We start from the raw sequence: 27,631 nt of genomic DNA, 5'->3' as shown, positions 1-27,631 counted from the left end.
TCACCTTTTTGACATTTCTACCCAATATCATCAGGTTAATCTTTGGTGGAAAGATTCTTAAGTACTCTAGCTTCCAGAAATTTAGGTGAAATTTGTTAAAACTGAAAGCAATTTCATTGGAATTTACTTTATTTTCTGTCTTTTTGAATTATATTTACAATAATGCCTTTAACTTAGGTCTTGAGATTTTGCACACCTTTGGGTAGGCTTCTTTCTCCTCTTGTTTGCATCTGTAATAAGCACTGAAGATCAAATTGAGACCACGAGATTCTGAAATCGGAAGGTTTCTGCCTTTTGCAGCTTATTTGATGGGAATAAAAATGACTGATGGCACTCTCTCCTGGACCCTTTTGTTCAATTCAGCTATGATTATGGAGCCTATTAGCTGGAGTTACAACCTATTTAAGAGCAATGCTTACCAGTAATGGGGGCCAAATGATTTTGGAAAGTTCAGATGTACTGGACTCCCTGCAGAAATGAATTCAGCACTGAACATATTGATGCAGAACCTGAACGAGGCTGTTCCAGTGGGACAAAGAGAATTGTGAGCTCTGCAAGAAATGAGTGGGTAGTAGAATTAAAGATCAGATAGATGTTCGGCTCAAGGGCAGTCTGAACTCTGAAGTTCATCACAGCAATTTAATCAGGCTCAAATGAGTATTGCCCAGAAAGGAATCAGCCTTGTGTTTGACAGGAAATATTTAAAAGATTCTTTGTTTCTAGGTCTGCAAAAAATCATGTTAGTATTTTAATAGGGATTGCATTGAATCTGTAGATCAGTTTGGGTAGTATAGACATTTTAACAATGTTGATTCTGCCAACCCATAAGCATGGTATGGTTTTCCACCTGTTTACGTCTTCTGGTATTTTGTTCCTCAGTGTTTTGTAGTTCTCCCTGTTGAGGTCTTTTGCCTCCTTGGTTAAATATATTCCTAGGTATCTTATTTTCTTTGTTGCTATTGTTAAGGGTATTGAGTCTTTGATTTGGTTCTCAGTTTAACTGTTGTTGGCATATAGGAATGCTACTAATTTCTGTACATTGATTTTGTAATCTGAGACTTTGCTGAATTTGTTTATCAATTCCAGTAGTCTCATGGCAGAATCTTTGGGGTTTTCTAGATATAAGATTATATTGTCAGCAAAGAGCAACAGTTTGACCTCTTCTGCCCCCATTTCGATGCCCTTGATTTCCTTCTCTTGTCTGATTGCTCTGGCTAGGACTTCCAGCACTAAGTTGAATAGAAGCAGTGATAGAGGGCATCCTTGTCTGGTTCCAGTTCTAAATGGGAATGCTTTCAGTTTTTCCCCATTCAGTATGATGTTGGCTGTGGGTTTATCATATATGGCTTGTATCATTTTTAGGTAAGTCCCATCTATGCCTATCTTGTTAAGTGTTCTTATCATAAAAGGGTGCTGAATTTTATCAAATGCTTTTTCTGCATCTATTGAGAGGATCATATGTTCTTTGTTTTTGCTTCTATTTATGTGGTGCATTATGTTTATAGATTTGCGTATGTTGAACTATCTCTACATCTCTGGGATGAAGCCCACTTAGTCATGATGGATTATTTTATTGATAAGCACCTGGATTCAGTTTTCTAGTATTTTGTTGAGAATTTTTACATCTGTATTCACAAGGGATATTGGTCTGTACTTTTCCTTTTTTTGTTGTGTCCTTTCCTGGTTTTGGTATCAGGGTGATGTTGGCTTCATAAAACGTGTTGGGGAGGATTCCATCCTTCTCTATGTTGTGTAATAATTTCTGCAGGATAAGCACCAGTTCTTCTTTGTAGGTGTGGTAAAATTTGGGTGTGAAACAATCTGGTCCAGGACTTTTCTCTTTAGGAAGGTTTTTTATTGCTGCACTTTGTATGGAACCAGAGAAGACCCTGTGTAGCAAAAGCAATCTTAAGCAAAGAGAACAAAAATTGGGAGGCATCAATTTACCAGACTTCAAACTATACTACAAGGCTATAGTAACTAAAACAGCATGGTACTGGCACAAGAACAGAGATGTAGACCAATGGAACACAACTGAAAACCCAGATATAAAACCATCCTCATATAGTCATCTCATCTTTTGACAAAGCAGACAAAATCCTACACTAGAGAAAAGAATCCTTACTCAATAAATGGTGCTGAGAAAATTAGATAGCCACATGTAGAAACTGAAACAGGATCCACACTTTTCACCTCTCACAAAAATCAACTCATGGTGGATAACAGACTTAAAGCTCAAACATGAAACTGTAAGAATTCTAGAAGAAAATGTTGGAAAAACTTTTATAGACATTGGCCTAGGCAAAGAATTTATGAAGAACACCCAAAGGCAATCACAGCAACAACAAAGATAAAGAAATGGGACCTGATCAAATTAAAAAACTTCTGCACAGCCAAGGAAACTATCCTGAGAACAAACAACCTACAGAATGGGAGAAAATATTTGCATGCTGCACATCCAATAAAGGACTGATAACTAGAATCTATATAGAACTCAGGAAAATCAGCAAGAAAAAAACCAAACAACCCTATCAAAAAGTGGGCAAAGGACATGAACAGAAACTTTTCAAAAGAAGATAGACTAATGGCTAACAAACATGAAAAAATGTTCAACATCTCTAATCATCAGGGAAATGCAAATCAAAACCACAATGAGATATCACTTACCTCTAGTGAGAATGGCCTTTATCAAAAAGTCCCAAACAATAAATGTTGGTGTGGATACAGAGAGATAGGAACACTCATACACTGCAGGTGGGACTGTAAACTAATACAACAACATATTATTTTCTGTGGAAAATAATATAGAGGTACCTCAAAGAGCTACAAGTAGAACTACCATTTGATCCAACAATCCCATTACTGGGCATCTTCCCAAAGGAACAAAAAACATTCTGTAAAAAAGACATCTGCAGTAGAATGTTTATAGCAGCACAATTCACAATTGCAAAGATGTGGAAACAACCCACATGCCCATCAATACACGAGTGGATTAATAAAATGTGGTATATGTATACCATGGAGTTCTACTCAGCTACAAAAAACAATGGTGATCTAGCACCTTTTGTATTATCCTGGATAGAGCTGGAGCCCATTCTACTAAGTGAAGTATCCCAAGAATGGAAAAACAAGCACCACGTGTACTCACCATCAAATTGGTATTAACTGATCAACACTCAAATGCACATATAGTAATACCATTCATTGGGTGTGGGGCAGATGGGAAGGGGGAGAAGGGGATGGGTATATATGCACCTAATAGTTGTGGTGCGCACCGTCTGGGGGATGGACACGCTTGAAGCTCTGACTTGGGTGGGGAAAAGGCAATATATGTAACCTAAACATTTTTAACCCCAAAATATGTGGAAATAAAAAAAAATTAAAAGAAAAAAAGGATTCTTTGTTTCTAAGAATTCTTTTGGGTAGCCTTCGCACGTATATGATAAAATGAGGGAACTGCTTCATTTGATAGGTGATAGCAATTTGGTTTACCTTCATTCTGAAAATGAAATCTAGAGAAGATTTATACAAGTCATGATCTCGTCTAGAAGGAACATGCCATCTCAAAAGTTTAAGCTCTATTGGATTAAACAGGCCAGGAACCACCTTTGGCTATGGCCCGTTTTGTGCCTCCTTCCATTGTAAAATTATTTTTATATGAAATATGTGTATATCTACAGTGAGACTATATAACATAACAGTAAAGGACATGAACTTTAGAATGAGGAACACCTGAGTTTGAATTCCAGCTCCTCTGCTTGCTAGCTGTATGACCTTGAGCAAGTTACTTCAACTGTAGTTAACCTGTAGTTGTTACCTATAAAATGAGAATGATAATCCCTTCCTGACAGGATTATGGTAAGAAGTCAAGTAAATGAAGTAATATACGTTGTTTCACAGTGTCTGCATGTAATAAGTGCTTAATAATGGTAGTTACAGCATTAGGACTCACTCATCATCTTGTCCCCCCCTCATTTGCCTTCCTCTCTCTTTTCCTCATGAGCAAAAGTATTCACTAATTTAGGAATAAGTGAGGAAATCCTTTTAGTGAATCTTTAGTTTCAGAAATGGAGAAAGAGAGTAAACTATAAACATCTGAAAAGTTTGTTTCTGACTGATTGTTAAGATCTCAGTCAAAAACGCTCCCTCCCCCACCCCCACACGCCAACAGAGTGGAGTATATTTGATTGACACATTATTTCCCAAGAAACATATTTTGATTGCCAGGTTATGATTTTGTGCATATAATGAGAAGAATCTTATTAGTTTTTCTTCTTTGTTACTCGTAAGCGCTTAAGTTTGCTCAATAATGTATAGGTATTTTTGTCTGAAACTGATAAAATTTGAAAAGAAATATAATAAAATCTGTTAGGAATTTACTTGTGCCCTTCAGATATCTGGCAGATAGTGTGTCTCCATATTTATATTTATTTGTCTCTGTGTGGAGACTGAGAATGCATGAACGAATGCATGAACAAATGAGAATGAGAAGTAAGATTTAAATGATCAGCTTTATGGATGTCATTTAGGCACCTAATAATATCTAAAATGCAGTACACTTAGGTAGAAGCTGGATTGGAAAGGGTTGCCAAAATCTTCTTAAAGTGGAGTCTTTTAACCATCTTCCCATGAATTATACCTTGGGACCCTAATTAGAGGTATGTTTGGGCTGGCAGTTTGCTTACCAGCCAACTGCATAGATGGCAGCTTCATCTATGCTGTACCTGTCATAAAGAGAGATAGACAGATCTAGAGAAGACTACCATGCAATAGTAGGATCTCACCCACTTTATAATATGGCCGAGTAAAGGTTCTTTGCTCTGACCATCCCTTGGTGAAGAGAAAAAGAAACAGTATGTGCTGGAGAAAGTTTTCTTCTCTGGAGTTAAGGTGAGAGGTTGAAAAGGGGAGTATAGAGAAGACATTACAGAGAATATATAGTGGCCAACAATTTGAAAACCTAAAGGATAAAGTATTAGGTCATTACATATGAAATGGCTCATTTCCTTAAGTACTAAGTTTGACAGGTGATATCTCTGACATTTGCATTTTGAAACTTCTTATTTTATTTTTATTGGTACATCCTCTTTATTTCAAATGCATGATTTTTGGCTTGTGATTATGTTTCAAAAAATGTAGAGCAATTTTTGTGAAACCATGGATAAGTAAAAAATTTGTGTTATTTTTGAATATGAGTTCCATCATGGAATCAGTGTTGCACAAACAGCTTGAAATATCAGCAAACTGTTTGGGAGGGATGTGGCTAATGAATGCACAGTACACTGATGGTTTGAGAAGCTCCATTCTAGTAATTTTAACCTTGAAAATGAGCCACATGGGCGACTTGAGACCAAGGTGGAAAATGATGAGCTGAAAGGTGTAGTGGAAGCAAATCCATCTCAACCTATGCATGAATTAGCAGCAAGGTTTGACATTACTATTTCAACAATACCGGACCATTTGAAACAAATGGGCAAGGTAAAGAAGCTGGATAGATGAATACCACATGAATTAAATGAGCATCAGAAAAGAAATCGTCTCAAAGCTTGCCTTTCTTTGTTGTCATGACATAAAGGTGAACCATTTGTACACCATATTGTCACATATGATGAGAAATGGATTCTTTCTGACAATGGCAAGAGTTCAGCTCAGTGGTTGGATAAAGATGAAGTGCCAAACACAGTCCAAAACCAAATATTTATCAAAAAAAGCTAATGGTGTGTATTTGGTGGTCCAGTGCTGGTATTATCCACTACGGCTTCATGAAACCCGGTCAGTTGATTACAGCAGATGTCTGCTGCAACCCACTGGACAAAATGATGGGGATGCTTGCAATTAAGCAGCAAATACTGGTCAATAGTGACAGGCCAATCCTCTTGCAAGACAATACTAGACCACATGTCACACAAACAGTACTGCTCAAATTAGAGAGGCTGGACTTGGAAACTCTCTGTTATCACTGTATTCCCCAGACCTTGCATCAACTTACTACCACTTCTTCCAGGCTTTGAAACACTTCTTGCAAGGAAAAATATTCAATTCTCAACAAGCTGTGGAAAACGCCTTTTGCGATTTCATCACCACTGGCTCTCCAGGCTTCTTTGCTGCTGGCATATTCAAGCTACCATTAAGATGGCAAAACCATGTCTATAGTTTAAGCACATACTTTGATTAATTGTACCGCTTCTTGTTTGAGATATAATAAACTAAACTTTTGATTCGAAATTGGACATTTTGTATTTAATGACCAAAATCGGATAACTATGAAGACCTGGCTTCAAACATTTAACATACAGAAAAGAAAAATAGGATGATCTATTTGGGTAATTACAATTCACTGTGCAGTTTCTATCATATTTACCAAATGTAGTTATTTGCTTAAAAAAATTTAACATTTGTTTAGTGCCTGGAAAATTCAGAGTAATGTATAAGAGCTACATATCATATCAATAAACAATATATATTAAGCATTTAAAGGCTATTTTTATATTCTTCAACTAGTACAGAAGAAATGTTAAGGGGTAAAGACCAGGGGTAGGGAACCTGTAGCATTAAGGCCACATGCGGCCTTCTAGGTCCTTAAGTCCAGCCTTTTGACTGAATCCAAATTTTACAGAACAAATCCTTTTATTTGTACTAGTGCATCTAATACATCTTTGTTTCTCTTTTATGTCTATATTTTATTTTTTAAATGATAGTATTTAAAATACCAAAGAATAAGTTTCAACAAAGTAATTCTCCAAGATTGACCAGCACAATATGAACATTAGTAAGCCATAAAGGCTAAAGTGATGGCTGCTATGCTCATGATTTAACTCTAACTTCCCTCGCCTGAGTGGCACCACTGGACATGAGGCTGGTTGTTGAGAGTTTATGAGGGACAGACGTGCCAGTCTGTTAACAGCTTTTGACAGTGGTACACTCTGTTTCTGTTTGAAGTGGAATTTTTGAATAGTTGCACAGCTCGACAGTATTTTTTAATTCTGTCTGCCTAACAGCCCATCATGTCATACAAGACCAAGAGAACACTGAAGGAAGAAAACAAATTTTTTTAATGAGGATTGAGAATTGCAATATTATCTTGTTTCTGCTAAAAATTAGATGATTTGCTTGCTTTGTGATACTGCAATATCAACATTAAAGAAATTCAATTCTCATTAGCATTCTAATACTCATAAGGACCACAAATATTTTAAATTAGAGGGAAAGGTGTGAATGTTGTATTGCAGAAATTAATGTGAAAAGCAAAAGCAAACACAATTCTTTCAAGCAGCAGTAAGACCTGGTAATAATGCCACGGAAGCAACTTATAGAGTAGCTTATATAAACTGGGAAAAAAGGGAAGTCACTCAGTGACGTAGAAATTGTGAATGAATGAGTTGTTGAAATTGTAGGATACTTAGACCCAGATAACATTCCAAAGTACAAACAACTGCCTCTTTCAAGGAGAACCATAACAGATCAGCACCATGAATTAGCCTTCAACTTAACAGAACAACTTCATGCAATACTTCAAAAGGAAAATATATATTATTCAATTGCTCTGGATGAATCAGCTGACACTACTGACTCAGCGCAGGTTTTATGCTTCATTCGAGTCATAATAGATTTTCTTTGCTACAAAGAGTTACTCGCTTTGAGCGCTCTTGTGAACAGAACACGGGGAATGAATATCTTCAACTTTCAAGATAAATGTAGTGAAGTTGGAGGGAATATGGTAAATTTAGTGAGTGTATGTACAGAAGGTGCACCTTCCATGACAGGAAAACATGAAGGGTTTTTTGCATAGATAAAACCAAGTATTAACAGATCCAGATGCTCTCATTTATTTTCATTGTATCTTGCATCAGCGAAATCTCTGTGCTAAAGCTACTAGTTTAAGTGATACTTTGCAACAAGTTATAAGTATTGTCAACTATATTCCTGCAAATGCAACATGGTATTGTCAGTTTTGGAACATCCTAAAGTTGAAAGATGAGGTATTCAATGTGGATTTACTATATAATTCTAAAGGGCATTGGCTATCACAGGGATTGGTGTTAGCCAAAATTTTACTTCTTTGAGAACAGATAGTTAAATTTTAACAGAATCAACAGTGTGAATTATTGAAAGAAAACTTCTGTAGGAATGCAGTATTTCTTTGTGCTATCGTGTCAAATCAAAACAACTTGAACATTTCTTTGCAAGGTAAAACTAAGTCTATATATGACATGTGGCAAAAGAAAACAAATACAAGCATTTTGAAAAAAGTTGTCTTTTTTCAAAGCACTTCTTCTTCAAAAGGAAATTTTGGATGACCATTTTCCCCAGTTAGCAAAGGTCATTGATGAACAGGATGATATATGCAAATCATTTGAAGAATACACAGCTGTTATAGACATATTAATTGGAGAATATAATTCACCAATTCACTAACTTTGAGAAACATGACATCACACTGAAATTAGCATTTCAGCCTCACCTAGTTGATATCACCAAGGCCCCTAAAGAAGAACTACAGATGGAATTGATTGAGCTCTCAGTAGATATCATGTTTTGTTTTGTTTGTTGTTGTTGTTTGTTTGTTTTTGTTTGTTTGTTTATTATGATTTTTTTTATTTATTTATTTTTTGTTTGTTTTTCAGCTCATTAAGGAGGTACAAAAGATCAGGCTATATACATTGCCCATGCCTCCCCATCCCCCCGAGTCTGAGCTTCAATTGTGTCCATTCCCTAGACAGTGCACATCACACTCATCATGGAGGTGTACACTCCTCCCCTCCCCCCACCCCATCCCCCCCCAGTCAGAACTTCAATCGTGACCATTCCCCAGGCAGTGCGCATCGCACTCATCAAGTAGATATACACCCATCCCTTCCACCCAACCCCGACCTCTGTCCGATACCCAATTGGTATTAATCCCAAATGTGCACTCAGGGAAACCAGTTTGCTGGTGAGTACATGTGGTGCTTATTTTTCCATTTTTGGGATACTTCACTTAATAGAATGGGTTCCAGCTCTCTCCAGGAGAACCAAAGAGATGCCATATCGCCATCATTTCTAATAGCTGAGTAATATTCCATGGTATACATATACCACATTTTGCTAATCCATTCATGAATCGATGGGCATTTGGGTTGTTTCCACATTTTTGCGATTGTGAATTGTGCTGCTATAAACATTCGGGTGCAGGTGTCTTTTTTATAGAATGACTTTTGTTCTTCTGGGTAGATGTCCAGTAATGGGATTGCTGGATCGAATGGTAGGTCTACTTGAATCTGTTTAAGGTATCTCCACATTGCTTTCCACAAGGTGTTTGTTTGTTTTTTGAGACAGAGTCTCACTCTGTTGCCCGGGCTAGAGTGCCGTGGCGTCAGCCTAGCTCACAGCAACCTCAAACTCAGGGGCTCAAGCAATCCTTCTGCCTCAGCCTCCCGAGTAGCTGGGACTACAGGCATGCGCCACCATGCCCAGCTAATTTTTTCTATATGTTTTTTTAGCTGTCCATATAATTTCTTTCTATTTTTAGTAGAGACGGGGTCTCGCTCTTGCTCAGGCTGGTCTTGAACTCCTCAGCTCAAACAATCCGCCCGCCTCGGCCACCCAGAGTGCTAGGATTACAGGTGTGAGCCACCACACCCGGCCAGTAGATGTCATTTTAAAGTCATTGTTTGATGCTAAGAAAGATCCAATTGAAATATGGAATAATGCAGTAGAATACCCATGCCTTCAGCAACATGCCTGGAAAAGGGTTTCTTGCTTTTCAACCACTTATTGCTGGGAATCTGTATTCTCCTATTTAACCCAAATCAAGACGCCCTAAAGGTCACAAATGACTGATACCCATCTAGAGGATCAACTGAAACTGCGGACCTCCATGCTGCAATGAAATATTCACATGCTTTACACAAAAAGTAGACACAATGAAACCATTGAAAGTTTAGTTAACTTTAAAATTAACAAATAGTTTTCATTTTTTGAAATTAAATACATAATAATTAGATTTTTACAAAATAATGTACATTTTTAAGTATATCTAATTGAAGTTTCTTGAATGAGGCCTTATTTGATGACAGCTAAATTAATACAGCCTTCCAACATGAAAAGGTTCCCCAGCCCTGGTAAAGACTATGTAACTTAAGCTTTGGTTTCATTGAGGAAGCCAGTGCTGCAGTCCATTCTATTTACTGCTTTCTCCCCTTCCCCACCCCGTAACAACAAAAAACCTCAGCACAAACAACATAGATACATCAAAGATTATAGCATGCATTGTTGGGATTTCAGATATGTAAATCGAAAATTAGATTAAGTTTAAAGGATAATTTTGAGTTCCTGGAACAGTACTCATCGATGACAGTGTGTGTGTGTGTGTATGTGTGTGTGTGTGTGTTGTATAAGAGAGAGAGTGTGATGTATTTAGGGTGGCCATGACTTCCCTGGACATGTTAACCTTGTGGGCTTGCATTGTTTCAGAACATGGGCTCTAGTAGAAAAAGAAGATTGTAGAATCAGGATTCATGGCAATGTAGGCTTTTTCTAGGAAGCACCTCAAAACTCTTCAGCGTCCACCCATTACCTAGTTCCAAAGCCACTTCCACATTTTAGTTATTTGTTATAGCCGCACACTTCCTTCTCAGTACCAATTTTTGTCTTAGTCCACTTGGGCTACTGTAATAATACTAGGAATCTTATATCATAAACTAGATGTCTTATAAAAATATAAGTTTATTTCTTACAGTTCTGGAGGCTGGGAAGTTCAAGATCAAGATGCCAGAAGATGCAGTGTCTGGTGAGGGGAGGGCCTGCTGTCTGGTTCGTAGGTGGTGCCTTCTAACTGTGTTCTCAAATGGTGGAAGGGGTGAACAAGCTCCCTTGGTCTTCTTTTATAAGGCACTAATCCCATTCATGAGGGCTTAACCGTCATGATATAATCATCTCCCCCAAAGGCCCCATCTCCTAATACCATCACCTTGGGGGGTTGGATTTCAACATATAAATTTTCAGCATAATTTTTCAGGATTTCACCATAAACATTCAAACCATAGCTCCTGGGAAGAAGGGGCAGCAGTACTATTCTGGTGGTGCAGGATCAAGGTTAGCATACTTGCCATATTTAGCTGCTAGAAGTAACATGAAGTGAACCAGTAGGAGAAGGGATTTTGTGGAAAAGAAGGAATGGAGGACTGAGCAAGATAAGCTAAGGAGAATTGCTTCCTCCTTAAGAAACGCCTCCATCCTGATGTATATCAGCTTTCAATATCCCCATAGATATTTTACAGGAATTGCTACCTCTTTAAACATTTATGCTATTAAAAAATCAGTCCAATTGTTGACATAAACCTAACATAACAGCACTATGTAGACAGATTATGAATTTTTTATGCTATTGATGAGAAGTGCATGTCATTTATATACTATAGTAAGGGTAGAAGATGGATTTGGAATCCTGAAAAAGCTACTGTTGGCACCATTCAGAATATTAGTGTGTGCTTTGAATTGAATTATGAAGGTGGCTGTACTGTCAATGTGTGGTTTCTGTGCAAACTGGCTTACACATGGTGTGATGGGAGAAATTGCTCTACCTGGAGAAAAAAATAATAGTTTTCTTTTGTTTATGTTTTGTTTTATGAAAGGAAGGATTGATAGCATTTAATACGTGAGTTATCTATCTACCTTGACCCCCTCACCATCAAAAGAATTAACTGTTGTGGGGTGATAAAACCATATTTCCTCTAATTGAAGGTGCCATCACTTGCAAGATTCAACATTATTTTATGTACCACAAGAAAATGCACTCATAATTAAACTGATATGCCATTGATTTTAAAATGCATTCCAATTTCAGAGATATTAAAATATATAAAATGGATATCTTGGAATCAATGAAATAGTGTATGTAATTCTCTTGTGGGGGGGTATGTGTCTGTGTGTATATACACACACACACACATATATATATACACATACACAAAGTATAATTCTATTTGGTTATATTCTATAATATTTTGAATCATTTGACTTAGTGAGGTTTTGTTTATCCTTTAAAGTTACTAGTAACACTTATATGATATACTTAATTCAACATGGCATGAATTTAGAATCTCCACTTAGAAGAGTCTTTTGGAAATCCTAGTTTCTCAGCCTTTCAAAGGGATTAGAAAAGGGACAGATGCAAGGAGGCAGATTGAAGTTAATGTAAGAGCATTTTTTTTTCAAAAAAAAAAAAGAAGAAAGAACAACAATCAAAGAAAGGAAAGTAGAGGTGAGTCCTCTGGATTAGGAGCCAGTAAATGGCTATCTTAATTTTCTGAGAGAAAAGTAGATCGTTACTAATACATCAAAATCCAGTCTTTTGTCTGGTTGTATAGTTATAATTCTTGTATGGTGTCTCTTAGCTGATAATATCTTACCCATGCAAAATCATATTTTCTTTTGTTTATCATTATAAAATTTACTATTAAGTATATGCTCATTGCAAATCAAAACAAAACACTAACAGTACATGTAACAATACTGGCTATCATATATTAAGTGCTTAATAAATCATGGACATTTCCCCACATCAATACGTATCTCCATAGTAATTTTTGGTAACTGCATAGTGTACCATCATATGATAAAACATAATTTTAACCATTTTTCTATTGATGAACATTTAGATTGGGTTGTAGTTTATGTTTTTAATAACATGGCTTCCATGTAACTTTCTTTTTATCACCCAGTGATCATGTAACGATCCATTTCTAGAAGCTGAATTGCTGGATCAAAGGCAACATGTGTTTAATGTTATTATTGTGTGTTGGGAAGGGACCATTTACTAACATATTGACCAATATAGGCTATCAACCAGTTTACTCCATCTTTACCAGCCTGATTGGTTTAAAAAATTCCTTTTTGTTTTTAATAGCATATTTAAAAATATGATTGAGTTTGAACACCTTTCACGTTTTGGCCTTTTCAGAATGTTTCTTAATAATAGAAAGCACAGAAGGTAAGAAGAGCAAAAGGTCTTAAGGGACTTTTGCACTGCTTCACAGAAGCCTATGTGGTTTTGAGGAAACTTTCTCAAGTCCCTTAAGGAAGACTAAACTGATAAAAAAATAACTGTGATGTGAAGATGGGATTTCGCTCACTCTCAGTTGGTCTGCCATCTGTAAAGGAAAACCCAGTATCAGAAAACCAGGGAAGATTGGCGGGTCTAGGGTGTTTTTAAAACCTGGAGTTCTAGGAACAAAACCTTTAGACTGCTAGCTGCTTTCTGAGATGTAAGGATTTGAAGGAGAGGGCAAAAGAGGGCTCCTTTCCTCTGAGTGTGCAGCATTTCTTTACTATTGTTTCCTTTTGGTTGTATTTATTGAAATGCCCTCATTGCTTACCTTTATGGGTACAAATAACCAGATACTGTGATTTGACAGTAGTTATCAATAAAATTACATAGTATGAGCCATGCTGATTTTTTTAGTGGACAAGTGGGGTGATTTCTCTATGAGCCTCTTTGCTGTCAGCAGCTCTTAACATTTCAGTAAACATGGAAGTTATATTTGGAATAAATTAGTAAATTCCCTTTCAATATGCTAATACCATGTAATCTTCAGGAACCGTAATGACTGTGTGGTACAGTGTATATTTCCCCCTTGGTAATTACAAAACACATTTGCTCTAGGAACCCCTCAGCATCTGATCTTCAAGGCCCAGCCCTAGTGCTGCCTTCTTTGTTGGGCAGTGTTTATTTTGTATTAGGTGGGACAACATTGTACAGTGGAAACCCCTTAGTTTTTGGAGTCAGACCAGATACAAAGTGGACTCCTAGCTCTGCTATTTACTAGCAGTACTCTAATCTTTGGAAGTCATGAGCAACATAATTGTTTAGACAATTTATTTAATTAATTCGATCATGTAGAACATTTAAGCAATAAGTATCAACATTGGCACATACTCGTGTTGCCTTCCTCGTTTGTCCCTGAAATCTTCTTCAAATGCTTCCATGCAGTGATACCTTCTTCTGAATTCCTTAAGAGTCTTTATCTGGGTCACACATTGAAATTTATTTGATACTTAATATTGATAGTTATCTCTTGACATTTGTGTGTTTCTTTGTATCCATAGTATCCTCCATTAGCATATATATTCATTCATCAGGTATTTATTGAGCCATTTCTGTATATTAGGCCCAGAGTAAGATGCTGGAAAATGTTAGTGAACAAGAGATATGGTCACTGCCCTCCTAGAGCTTACATCCCAGTAAGAAAGACTTATATGAAATGAATTTTGAATTACTAAATGAAAATCATGATAATTGCTATTAACAATGCTGTAAGGGACTATGAGTGTAGACTAGCTCATAGATGACATTTGAGTTGATACCTATTGGGTGAGTAGGTGTTAGCCAGGTAAAGGTGGGGGTGATAAGTTTTTAGGCAGAGAGAATAGCATATTCAAAGACTCTGAAACAGGAAAGAACCTCTTTCAGTGGTATGATAAAGGATGACCAAAAAGTTCTGGGAGAATGGAATGCAGAAAGCAGGCCTTCAGAGAGGGCATTGGCAGAGTGAAATCGGGTAAGGGTAGAAACCTCATGCAGGGCCTTGAAGGCCATGTGCAGGATTCTGGTCTTTGGCCCAAGAGCAACAGGAAGATATTGAATGGTTGAAGGCTTACCTGTGGAAGACTTAACAGTAAAGCAGATAAGTGGAGAAATTAAAAGTGGGTCTAGTTTAAGCTGGAGTTTGGAATCCAGGGCCCGGTCTGTGTATCATCATACCCTCTACACTTCTAAAAACAAACAAAAAGTCTTTTAAAAAACAAAGCAAAACACTCAATAATATTTTCAACTATTCCTTCAATTCTGAAATACTATGATTATGCTAGAGTATGAGGAATGTTATTTTTTAAACAAATTTAAAGACATATTTCTGATGAAAAACATTTTCAACTTAAGCTAAAAGGGAATCTTAATGAAGCTTTTAGGATCCTTTAAAATACTGTGTTTAGAGAGAAAATGATACTTACCTTTAAAATATATTAAAATTTTTAGAAATGTGTTACTGAATATGACTGAAAGTCCAAAAGTAATATTCCTTAGGAAAGTCGAGTAGGTTATTTCCAAAATCTTTGTTAGTCCTGTAATTCTGTGAGCTTGAGGCCAAATTGAGTCATGTAGTGAGTAAATAAAGCACAGAACCCTGGTCTCCTAACTCCAGATTCAATATTTATGTACTTTGTTAATTTATTTTATCACAGGATACCACTTTAATTTCACCTAGGTGGAATCCAGTTTTTCCTAGAATTTTAGTCAAAAATACCATAGGGATCATGTGATCCAACCTTAATGTCCTATAAGAGCATCAGTGTGTTTATAAATCAGGAAGGACCCAGAATTGAACATCTGAGCTGCCCAATAGCTAAGATCTCTCTTTACAGCGCTTATATCATAGGGGTCTCTCTAAGGCAACGTGTTAGAAACTCCCAGCATCACTTTATCCTGAATTAAGAATCAGAATTTTTACATTATTCTGCAGAATTAAAATATAAGATAATTGTTATTGCTTTTGTCAGCTGGAACCTTCCCTTGATTTCCTATGAATGTTGTGTGCCTTGATCTCTTTTTCCTTTTGTCTGTGTGTTGCTGCCTTTCTGTTTTTGCTCCTTATGAGATTTGCTGGCTCTCTTTACTTCTTAAACTATGGTGGGTTTCATGGACAGGGTCAGAACTTAGGGAAATGTAGGGAATAAGGCATAGTCCTGTCATGGTTCCTGCTGTTCTTACACCTTATTTGCCATTTATACTAGGCTTTGGAATTACAGGGATGAATGACTTACAGTCCTTGATGATAGAGTTTCATAATCTGTATAAATTATTATTTATTTGCAGTGTTCTTCCATATCCTTACGTGCTCTCGGAATAGAAGTACAGTGTTTCCTATTAAAAATGCCCGCTGAGAAAAAACCAGTCAGTCAGATATTATTGGAGTGATTAGCACATTATTGGGACTATGAAATTAAATAAGGATTATTAAAGTAAGCTAGTAGCTCCTCCCACTAGTTTAGTGTTTTGGTGAACACCTTCTTTTTGTCCACCCAGATACTGAAATTAAAAGTCCAAAAGTAAAAATAAGGTAACATTCTCATCCACCAGAGAAATGGAAAAGGAAAGTAATATTTATCTTTAATTTTATTTTCAGCTGTGCATTTATATATATTTTTGCATAAAATCACTTATAATTTTTGTTTGTACAAGTGAATCAAATGAATCTTTACAGTGCAAGATAGGGAACTCACAAGAGATGACTTTAACATGTCATCTCAAAAAAAAAAAGATGACTCTTTTTGATCTGGCTAAAAAATGTTATATAATGAGGATTTTAAAACCCTACATGCAGAAATCATAGTGGTCATACTTACATTTCAGCTCTTAGATATTCCCAGTGTTGTTTTTATCTTAGATGTTCCCAAAGGTGTTGATTTAATTCTGTCTATAACTGAAGGAAGAGAGTTCTTTGTTATTAGCTGAATAGTAAAATAAGCCTCTAAAGATGAGACGAAAAAAAATAAAAGCTTCTTCGAGGTGGCATAGGGTACAATTTTTGCCATCTTTATTGTAAGACTTTTACCAAAGGTATCCTCTTAAGGATTTAACACTTGAGGTTCTCAGATTAGATTTCAGACTTCATTTATTTACCCTGAACATTTTTTTTCCTTCTTCCTAACTTTGGTCTGCCTATATTTCTTAACCTTCAGGCTTCTTTTCTCTGTATTGTTAATCTCTAATTGGAGATTTATTATGTCCTCTTAAGTAAGAGAGGAGGAAGGCCAAAGGAGACAGAAAATGGAGAAGCAAGAAGAAACTGAAAGAAAGCAGGAGGGGGAGGAACAGGGGAGGATGGAGATAAAAAAGATGGATAAATGAAGACAAATGGAAGAACAGTGAGATAGGAAGGCCTGAAGGGGAGAAAAATACTGAAACAGATCTAGCAAGAATGCATGTAAAATAGGGGTTTGGTGGAAGATCTCCAGCAAAAGTGGTATAAATCAATGATGAGTAAATTAATAGGGCAATTGTGCAAATGGGACTCACTCATTTATAGTAAGCATAATACATCATGAGTGATTTAGAGATAATGCAACCCGGAGGGCATACCTTTTAATCTATGCAGGACCCAGTAGAGAATGCTGTCATTTCAAGGGTAAAAAGTCAAGAGAATCAGAACATTGGGTGTGTCTCTTCATTTTAACAGATTCTGAGCTACATGAAAATTAACCAAACTGACAAGCTTAGTTTATGATTTATAGACTGAAAAGAAGCTTAATGTATTCCAAACTTCTTCCTACAAACCCAAAATATTCCTTTAAGAAGTATTTTTACAGTACTCATTTGAATAGGTCAACATGTGCAATTGCCATGGATGGGAGTGAAAAAGTAAAGTGAATCACATGTGATCAAAGGAACATCTGAGTGTTAAGTGGGTTGTAATCGCATAAAAATCCAGTGCTGTTGTAAGATGCACAAGAATATTTTGAGACCAGGGAAGAAAATTCTCATTCACATGCTCCCACTTATTTTGTTCATGCATCTCTTCATGCACTCATTCAATAGATGTTTATTGACAACTTACTGTGTAGGAGGTACTGAGGAATGTCTTAGGGACTGCTGCTTCTACCTGAAACAGAAATATTAGGATTACATTCTTTGAGCCCTCTTGCCAGTATTCTTGTGGGGAGGTATTGAAGTAGAGAAAGGAGGAAGTGAACACTGGGAATGAAGAGGGGTCTAAGTTTATAGAGCTCTTAGGATTCCAAGTCTACTGTTCTTTTTTTGATTCAGAAAATGGAAGCTCAGAAAAGTCAAGTGTCTTGACCAAAGACCAGAGCTAGCTGGAGTATTAAGGATTAGGCGATTGTGGACTTTCCTTCTAATTCACTATTAGAATTTATTCTCAGTTTTTGTCTTCATAAAGGAGGTAAGAGATCCAGTCTTTAACCATTAGGGGTGTTAATGGTGAGAATAGTAGCAATTAGATGTTAGTAAGTATGTAAACACTTCTATTATAGGGAAAGCAAACAAATAACCTCAATCTCTATTAAATTCTGGGCCTAAAAACTGGAAAACAGGCCTAATTTAATAAGAGGGGCTACATTTTTGTATGTGATACCACAGTGTGCTTGTAAACTTCTGTAACTGATAGGGAAATGACTTTACCCCCCGTCGTGCACCATATAACAAAGGAGCTAAACTAAGCCAAGATTCCAGGAAGTATGGAAACCAGCGATTTGTGGCAGACCTTACATAGGAAGAGTCACGATGTAGAATATACAAACAAACTGATCACAGAGATTTCTTAAAGCATATCTTGGAGGGAGGTGAGCAGGGGCCAGTATTAAAATTCTCTGTTGCAAATACTCATAAGTTTATGTTTTTCTGTGTAAAGCAGAACATAATTTCTCAAATCCATGAAAGAAATTACCAATAATGTTAAATAGATAACATTAATACAGCCTTATATCAGAGGGCACTCAACATGCTTTTGAATAATCTGGGATTTTCACGTCTCCATTTCAGAGATCAGGGAAGATACTCCTTCAAGGGGAAGTATGTGTTAAATCTGGAAGTGATATGAAGAGGGTTGTCAGCCAAACTTAATCCTGTATCAGTAATAAGGAGTGTTTCTTTTCTATTCTCAAATTGCTTAGAAGATCTAGTTCAGTTTGGTTTGGTCACTCACATTTGAATTGTAAGACTCTATGTTACAGAGTCTACTGACCACTGTTAGCATAACTCCAATGAGAAATTAAACATTTCCTCCTCGTTTGCAGTATGTTTTAGTTTAACCTTCATTTGTCTCTCTTTTCTGTACTCCTCACATCCCAATTCAGGTATCAGATTCTTTGACAATTGTTTATCTGCCCATCTGGAATTGTTTGGCAGTATGCTATGACTGTAGCATTTTTACTAATAAATTAGATTTTTAAAAGAATGCTGCTTGCCAGGAAGCCAAGTCATTACATAATGTGTATATGTTCAGTGTATTGCTATAAAAATCTCCTTAGCCAGTTAAAATAAATTTAAAATAACGGTGCCACCTCTAGATTTTAAAATCATTAAGCTGAAGATAGGTGGTCTAATTTTACTCTATTTCCATTTTCTTTATTCACATGACATGATACTTGCTCTATAAAACTACGTATATGTCTTATGTCTATACTGATATATTTATCTGCCTAAATATACATTTCTTCAATGAAATATTCTATAAAATTGAGCTTTTCTTTTTTAGATGGAAATTAATTTTGTAACAGTTGGACATCCCATCATCTTTGTCAATCAGCACTCTCATTTGCCATAAAGAACAAAAATGTACTTGGCATGACTTGCATTAATTTTTGTAATTCCTATGTTTAAATTGAACAGAGAAATATTATGTGAACAAATTAGAGAATTGTATAAAGAAGTAAATATCTTTTATTTACTATTATCATTGTTTTTCATGTCCATAGCTTTCAAAAAGGCATTTGAAGCAATTTAACAAGTAGGAATGAAAGTGAAAACTGGATGGGAGGGATGAGAAAACAACTTTGCAAATCTTGCATGTTCGTGTCATTGCTGAGATCATTTATAAACTTACACCGAGGTTCCCGATAGCCAAGACAGTGAAAGAATGTGATAATTCCTATTTTTAGAAAAAATAACTAGCTCTTTGTTTTGGTTTTGAGGGTATAATGGGGGAAGAATAGATTTTTACTTAGTTCTAAATTCTTAGGAAAATGCATCACATGGGTTTTAGGAATCACTGAAGTATATAATTGACAATGTCCTCAGTTGCAGATTCCTATAAAATTCAGACGTGGAATTTGTTACTCGTTTTAGTTCTAATATTTGATGAAAGATCAAGGCATTCGATCTTAAGTAAGCAAAGGCATTCTTCAGGTTATGTGATTCATTCTAATCACTAATCTTCTGATGGCATTCGTATTCCATCCCAATGATCAAATATTAGTAAGCTTGAAAAATAAGATGAACTGGTGAGAGAGATTCCTTTATAAATATTAAGGAGCCTGGTGAAATTTTGGTCCAGATGGAAAGCCACCCACTCTCCCAGCTTGGGACTACATAGGTGAAGGAGTATTAATATAAACAAAACCATCATTCACACTTTGAAAGTGGTGCTTTAGGGTGATGTCATTATTTGTGGTGTCAGATTTTTCAACCTGGTTAGTACTGAGCACTGATTTTTTTAAAAAGTAAATTTAAAGTATCTATATTTTTATTTCTCCTGACTTATAGGATTGATTTTGTGGACCTACTGGTAGTCTTTGGATATTCCAAAATTAATCTTTGTTTCTTTAATGAACATTTATTGAGTCTTCCCCTTATGCCAGGCATGCTGCTCCATTTGAGGAGTACAGTAGTCAGGTTTTCCTTGCCTTCATGGAGTCTCTGGTCAAATACTTTGGTTCTTATATCTCTTTTTCATATCCTGAGATATATCATGGTTACCTACACAAACTTTAGTTAAAGTCTTCATCACATGCTCCACATTCTTATCCAAAGTGTTTATGTGAAAATACAGTCATAGACACTCAACATCACTTACCAGTGGGACTTTAGATTTTGGAGTTTCTGATGTCCTCTGATTATGTAAAAGCATGTCTATGTTTCAGGAGTCAGAAGGGATCAAAATGTTTTAGGAAGCACTCCATTGGTCCAGCCCTTGTAGGTGTGTCTTCAACTCAGCAGCAAGTTTTTTTCTTTATAAAGTTTTACATTTCGGCCGGGCACGGTGGCTCACGCCTGTAATCCTAGCACTCTGGGAGGCCGAGGTGGGTGGATCGCTCGAGCTCAGGAGTTCGAGACCAGCCTGAGCAAGAGCGAGACCCCGTCTCTACTAAAAATAGAAAGAAATTATATGGACAGCTAAAAATATATATAGAAAAAATTAGCCGGGCATGGTGGTGCATGCCTGTAGTCCCAGCTACTCGGGAGGCTGAGACAGGAGGATCCCTTGAGCTCAGGAGTTTGAGGTTGCTGTGAGCTAGGCTGACGCCACAGCATTCACTCTAGCCTGGGCAACAGAGTGAGACTCTGTCTCAAAAAAAAAAAATAAAGTTTTACATTTCATAAAGAGGAAAGAGCATTAGTATTATATCAACTTCCAAATGAAGGATAAATGCATGAATGGGAATGTTGATTGACGTGGACCTGGTGAAAGAGCAGTAGCAAATGAGACATTAAAGGAATACATAGAGATCTTCTTCTAGTTACTTCCATTTTTCTTTAGTTGTGGTTGTGAGGTGGTTACTTTCTAATTAATGAAGGAATTTTAAAGTGCTTCTGTGAGTAAGTGGTCCTTAAATTGGTCACTTAATGCTGTGATGCAGCCCAAATCAAAATGGTTTCTCCTGACTGAGTGAGGCACAGAGACACTCGTCAACACCTTGTGCAGCTTTCTATTAACAGTATAAATACAACCATTGTTGTAAAGCACTTTATGGCTAACAAAGCACTGTCACAGACATGTTATCTTCACTTTGCAGATTGCCTTTGTACACGTTATTCTCATTGCCTAGCATGCCCTCGCTCCCAACTTTGCCTGCCTAGCAAGCACCTTCTTATCCTTCGGGACATAGCGCCAACTCTGCAAAGTCTGTTTGAGACACTCTGAGTAGGTAGATGGTCCCTTTCCTGTTGCTCCCCAAACCTTTGTGCTGATCTCAGCTCTGTTGTCATTATTTGTTCACATCAGTGACTCCCCCTGTAGTCTGTGAGTCTCTCAGGTGTAAGGAAGCTGTGTGCTGTTCCTTTTATTTCCCAGTGCTTCTGTAACCAGTGGATGTGGGGGATGCTTTGTAAATAAAGGTGAATACTGGGCAGTGTGGAGGTTAGGAGAGCTTAAGCCACTTCCTAAGTTAGGATGTTAAGTAAGTCATAGCTAAGAGTAAAACCTAGGTCTCCTAAATCTCATTTTATCAGTTTATTTATCAATCACTTACTCATCTTAAGACAAGCTATCTACCATTATATTAATGTCATTCTACCCGCATCAGAGATATTTCATGGTAAATGTGAGAAATGAAAGAGGACCTTCCTTTGTCAGAATTAGGACATTTCAGTTCCATCATTATGCCTTTTGCCATGTGAGATTACTAATTGGTATAAAAGCTGGTGGGCACAGTGGCTCATACCTATAATCCCAGCACTTTCGGAGGCCAAGACGGGAGGATTGCTTGAGGATAGGAGTTCAAAACCAGCCTGGGCAACATAGCAAGACCCTGTCTCTACAAAAAATAATTTTTAATTGGCTGGGTGCAGTGGTATGCACCTATAGTCCTAGCTACTCTGAAGGCTGATGCAGGAGGATGGCTTAAGCCCAGGAGTTTGAGGCTGCCATGAGCTATGATTGCACCACTGCACTGCAGCCTGGGCAACAGAGCGAGACCCCGTCTCTTAAAAAAAAAAAAAAAAAGAAAAAAAGTGCGAGGGGATGTGGACAAATTTGTGGATATTAGAGCCATTCCTTTTGCCCTGAATTTTTTTTCTCCTCACTCCTACCTTTGAGAGTGTGCGTTAATGTCCCCATCTCAGGGACACCATTCCTTTCCACACCTTTCTTGCCATCAGAGTATCTGGATAGCACCCTGCTCCTCCCTGCCCTCAGTGCACTGTCCTGTTGGAAATCTGATACTTTATTCCACAGAGCCACAGTTTTATGGAAAAAAAAAAATTCTGGTACTTTAGTTACACTAAGGTTTAAAAACTCTACTGCCTATTCAATGTTTCTCCTCCTTGAAGTATTTACATTTGAGTGACCAGTGGATTGAAGCTCTTTGTGGTGGAGTGATAGATGGTAGATAAAGACTGTAAAAGCAGGTATCTGAGGACTAGAAGGCACTCCTGGTACCCCTAAAACTATACCGCTGGGAACCATCCCAGCCTGTGATGAACAAACCTTAGTTGTTTGCTAGGTAGTTTCCATATGGCATAGTAGGATATATATATATGTGTGTGTATATATATATATATATATATATGAGGCACAATACAGTATTTATGTGAGAACAATGTAGATTATTTGAATCTAGGCTGGAGAACCTACCTGAAAATGGGTTTTACAGTTTTGTGTAATTGCCTTTTCTTTGTGTTTGCATAGAAGGCATTGCATAGCTGGAAGATGATGGCAATTATAATTTATTATGCTGTAATTGTTACCTAAATGTTTTTGAATAAGCAAAAATCACATCTGTTTAGGAATAAGTTGCACAGCAAGAGAATTCCCTTTGAAATGAATGCCGTGTTCTCATATTCTGTAACTGTACACATAAAACAACATATTTATTTCCCCACTGAGTCCATTACATTCCCAAGTCAAACTGCATCCTCTCTTCCCTTCCCATATTAAACCCTTTGATTTAATGGAGGTTTTAACTACTGGTTCTTTAGGGAATTTTCAGTAGGCTTTGCACAGATTAGGTTATTGGAAAGTATAGTTATTTGCTTGTAAAGTGGCAGTTCTGTGTCAAAATTGATTTTCTCTGGAGCTGCAATAGTAAAAAGGATAAGCTTCTGCTTTGCATCCAGAATGCCCTGATGTTCCTCCCGTGATCGTTTTTCCTTTGCTTCTTGCTCAGCACCATTCGGTCACAGGCTGGTTTGGACAGGCGGATATGAGCGCATGTAGCCCAGAGGACTTTGATATCCAGTAGTGATAATAGACAAGCCTCTATTCCATTCCGGTTGCCACTGGTCTGTGACAGCCAGCGTTCTGGGCATGGTGAGCATAGTGTTTCTTCCCTCCTCCATTAAATAGGAAATTCATAAGCCTGGAATGGTTTTGTTTGTTCCACAGAAATGTAGCAGTTGAAATAATTACCTTGCCATGCCCAAGCTAACAGGATTTATCTTCCATTATAGATCTTGAAGACATATGCAAGAATAGTTTACTCCTCCAAATTTACTAGGCTACTCAACTTCGAAATGATTTCACTGTGTAAAAGAGAGCACTCATAGCTGATGGCGTAGCCTATGAAAGCTTCAATAGCTAGAGAGATGAAGGGCAGAAGTGTATTTTCTCTTTTTCTGCTCCCAGCTCATAAAATAGAATTGGAGTTTATGTGAATAGCAGGCAGCCTTGTTTTTTATGCCCCACTTGCAAGTTAGGGGCCCTTTAAGATGGGCCCTAATTACTGATCTTACGTGCTTCCATTCAGCATATATGCATCTATTAAGTGGCAGTCTAGTGGCCTCCAAGACATGTGTATCTTACTTTGGTAGTCAGCCTGGATGAACAAGATGGGCTATATCAATCTGCTACACCCATTGGAGTCCACAGACTTTGAATGTCATTTGGGGGCTACTGCCTGTCTATGTTGTTCTAGAATGCTGACTCCTACTACTACTCACTTTTTTTAAGCCTCAGTTCCATCTCTATTCTGATTTCAGGCCAGATACTCTTTATAGATTTTGCTTTTTTGGTTTTGTATTTTTGGTTTTGGGATTTTAGCCTCTAATTTACAATCTGAATAGTGTTCCATATCACATATTTCATCAGTTAAGGCTTGGTCTCCTGGCTTTGATCATCAAAATGTTACTGTATTGCCTCTGTGTCCAACTCAACTGTTCCCATTTCAGGGTCTGGCTTTCACTGCCTGCTCATAGGCAGTGACCTCCTGTTCATCTTCTTTGTGAAATTTCAGTTTTCCTTAGTGTACTTAAGGAAATGTCTCAAGCATTGATCAGTCTGTGAGGGTGTGTGACTTTAGACTTAGGAGGATCAAAAAGGAAACAAACCAGGCTTCCCTATTTATCTTTGAAGTTTCATTTGGTAGTTTGGTAGTTCATGGTGTAGATTTGAAGAGCTGAATCAAGAAGCCTAGAATTTTAGTTCGTCTTAGTTCATAGCCTTTCATCTACTTCATCCATTTGCCCATCTGTCTGTCAGTCCACATACATCAATAACTTTCAGTGTTCTACACGCTGGGCATACAGAAAAAGAATAAGCCATGCACCCTTCCTTTGCAATGACAAAACTAAAGCCCGAGACATGAAGTTATTTGCCGATCCATGCAGCTGGTCTGTGGCAGAGGGGAGTCTAGAAGTCATTTCTGGAGAAATCTTCCTCACACTACCCAGGGTCAACTCTCATTAGGTCTTTGGGCCTCCTGTCTTCAGAGTTGTTATAGGAGTACATAGACTTAGACTCACCAAACGTTTGCAACTTGAAAGCATTATGTGGTTGAAGAATTGAAGAAAACTGGTGGGAACAAAGTTATTTTCAAGTTTCCTTCATCAGACAGATACCATGTTTGTTGCTTTGCCAAATATGCAGAATCACTTTTATTTAGTGTAGTAAAAGTGAAGTGTCTGTTTTTAAAATTTTGAAAAACAGGCAAAGTACAGTGAAGAAAATTAAAGTACCATTTTACTACTCTTTTTATATATTTCCTTTGAGTAGATATTATATAGTGTATAACAGCATTTTGACATATATGTACAGTTTTGTGCCCTGCCTTCTTTGCTTAGCATTATATAATCAGCATCATCCCAAGTCATGAGATGAATATTTTTTGAGAACATAATTAATGACCATATGTTAACTTTATTTAACCATTTTTGTGCATGTATTTAACTTTTTTTCCATTTAGGTTGTTTTTAATTTTTCACCTTTATCAACCATGCTGAGACAAACATCCTTTTAATAAATCATGTATACATCTGTAATTATTTCCTTAGGATAAATGTCCGTGAGTTCTATTGTTGTTTCCAAGGAAATGAACATAGTAAGGCTATTGATATGTATTTCCCTGGATATACTTTTAACCCTTCCTTATATCACCTAGAATTCAAAGCACACAGTCTTTGACCCAGTAGCCAGAGTATTTAGTATCTTAAATTTAGGAAAGAATATTCTTTGGTCAAATGTAGCCACAGAACTTCTTTCCAGTAAGAAATCTCCTGCACAATTAAGTGAGAACCCTCTTCAGAGGGTTATTCCTGTTAAGGGAGGTTTCAGATCAGAGACAGCATTTGATCTAAGTCTTGAAGAAGTTAGAGCTCAAACAGTTATGAAGAAGAAGGTGAATTTTCATGCCAGGACAAACAGGATGTTCAGAAGTAGGAGATCGTCAGAACCATACAGAATCTTAGAATTCATCTATTCCAATGGTTATCAAATATTTCCACAAAATATGTTTTTCCAGCCCAAATCTTGTCTAGCCCAGTGCTGTAAGCTGATAAAAGTAGAGCATCTCTGGTTAAATCACAGGCACAGATGGGAGAGCTCAGAATTGAGGGTAGAGTCTCCTTTGCTCAGCTTTCCTAAAGCTTCCTATACAGATCCTGAGATACACTTATAAAACCCAAAGCTTCTTTAAAAACAAATGTAAAACCAGTCATTCCAGTTTGAAGGTGAGGACAGTGAAACAGACAAAGAATGTGACTTTCCCCAAGGTCAGAAGTGAGTCCAAAACCGCATCCCAGTGCTTTTATCCTGTCCAAAAGCAACTGTTTTAGTGCTTTTGTCACTAGACATTCCCAGGCAGGTTGGAAGAGATTACTTCTATTCCGTTATGTATTATTACAATGTCCCAAGAGACAAAGTCCCAAGAGATTAATGTAAGTATTAGCTTCTATAAGATGTTACCCCAATGCATATTAACCACGTCTGGCTGAGATGTGAAGTATGTATTAAATTATATCCAGGTTCCTATTAAATCACTACACTGGCAGTAATACCTGGGCTCACCTTCTCCTTAACCCAAATTAATACATGCTCTTAGTGGTCTCAAATCTAAGGCAAGTTCCTGAAATGAACAAGTGACTGAGAAGACAAAAGAGGAGAAAATTAAAATAAATGATAGGGTGACCTTCTCACACCACTTGTGGTTTCTCAATTAACCAAAAGCCAGCCAGCTCTATGTTGCTGTTCTCTCAGTAATAGATTTCACCCTCCCATTTAGTGCCAGCCCACACGGGTACACACAGACACACACTTTGCTAATCAGATTGGCAGCAAATAGAATTAAACCATTAAGGCAATTAAGCAATTCTTAGATAACATTTGATCAGTTCAATGAAAATGCAAATTCATTCTTCTTTTAGAGAAATAAGTTGATGAAAAGTCATTTCGTATTCTATAATGTTCATTAGCTCTTTTCCAAATAGATTGCAATGTTTTGGGCTCAGAGCTATACAGATAGAACTGATGTTTTTCATTTTTTGTTCTACTTTGTTCAACCTTTTGTAACCCACTGTTTTTTTGTTTGTTTGTTTGTTTTGGTTTGGTTTTTACCTCCAGACTCTTCAGGCACATTTAGGTAATCTTACCTACAGCCTCTTCCTTGTGCCTCAAGGCAGACTCTGTTATTAATAATTTTCCCTAGCACATGATGACTCATGCATTAAACACCTTTTCAGACCTTGAGTTCAGACTATACCCTTAGAGCATTCTGAAATGATTGTGGTTGGATATTCACATGCTATAGATGTATTATTTGGCTTCTTACTATTCCTCTCCATTCCCCACACTTAAGACTTTACTCTCTCACAAGCTGGTGGAGAAGAGAATGTTGCACCTAAAAATAGGTGCTGGAAACTGAGCACGCGGTCTTTGCGTTTTCACTTCTGGATTGCTGTCAGCCATTAAGTCTGTACTCTGCCACCGAA

At 37.1% G+C, this 27,631-nt stretch overlaps 1 protein-coding gene across 5 annotated transcripts in view; it reads left to right on the top strand.

Annotated features, from left to right (window-relative positions):
- AUTS2 (activator of transcription and developmental regulator AUTS2) overlaps positions 1 to 27,631 on the top strand; it is a 1,139,956-nt gene that overhangs the window by 658,222 nt on the left and 454,103 nt on the right. The window contains exon 5 of one of the 5 annotated variants that reach the window (XM_069486208.1): positions 18,536 to 18,616. The exons of the other annotated variants lie outside the window; for them this stretch is intronic. Within the exon in view, the coding sequence (XP_069342309.1) occupies positions 18,536 to 18,616 (81 nt within the window). Of the gene's footprint in view, positions 1 to 18,535; positions 18,617 to 27,631 lie in introns of those variants that run through there. 5 annotated transcript variants of the gene reach the window in all.

This window comes from Eulemur rufifrons, chromosome 14, assembly GCF_041146395.1.
Source record: "Eulemur rufifrons isolate Redbay chromosome 14, OSU_ERuf_1, whole genome shotgun sequence".
Classification (NCBI taxonomy): Eukaryota; Metazoa; Chordata; class Mammalia; order Primates; family Lemuridae; genus Eulemur; species Eulemur rufifrons.
This window is presented reverse-complemented; position numbering and strand designations above follow the sequence as displayed.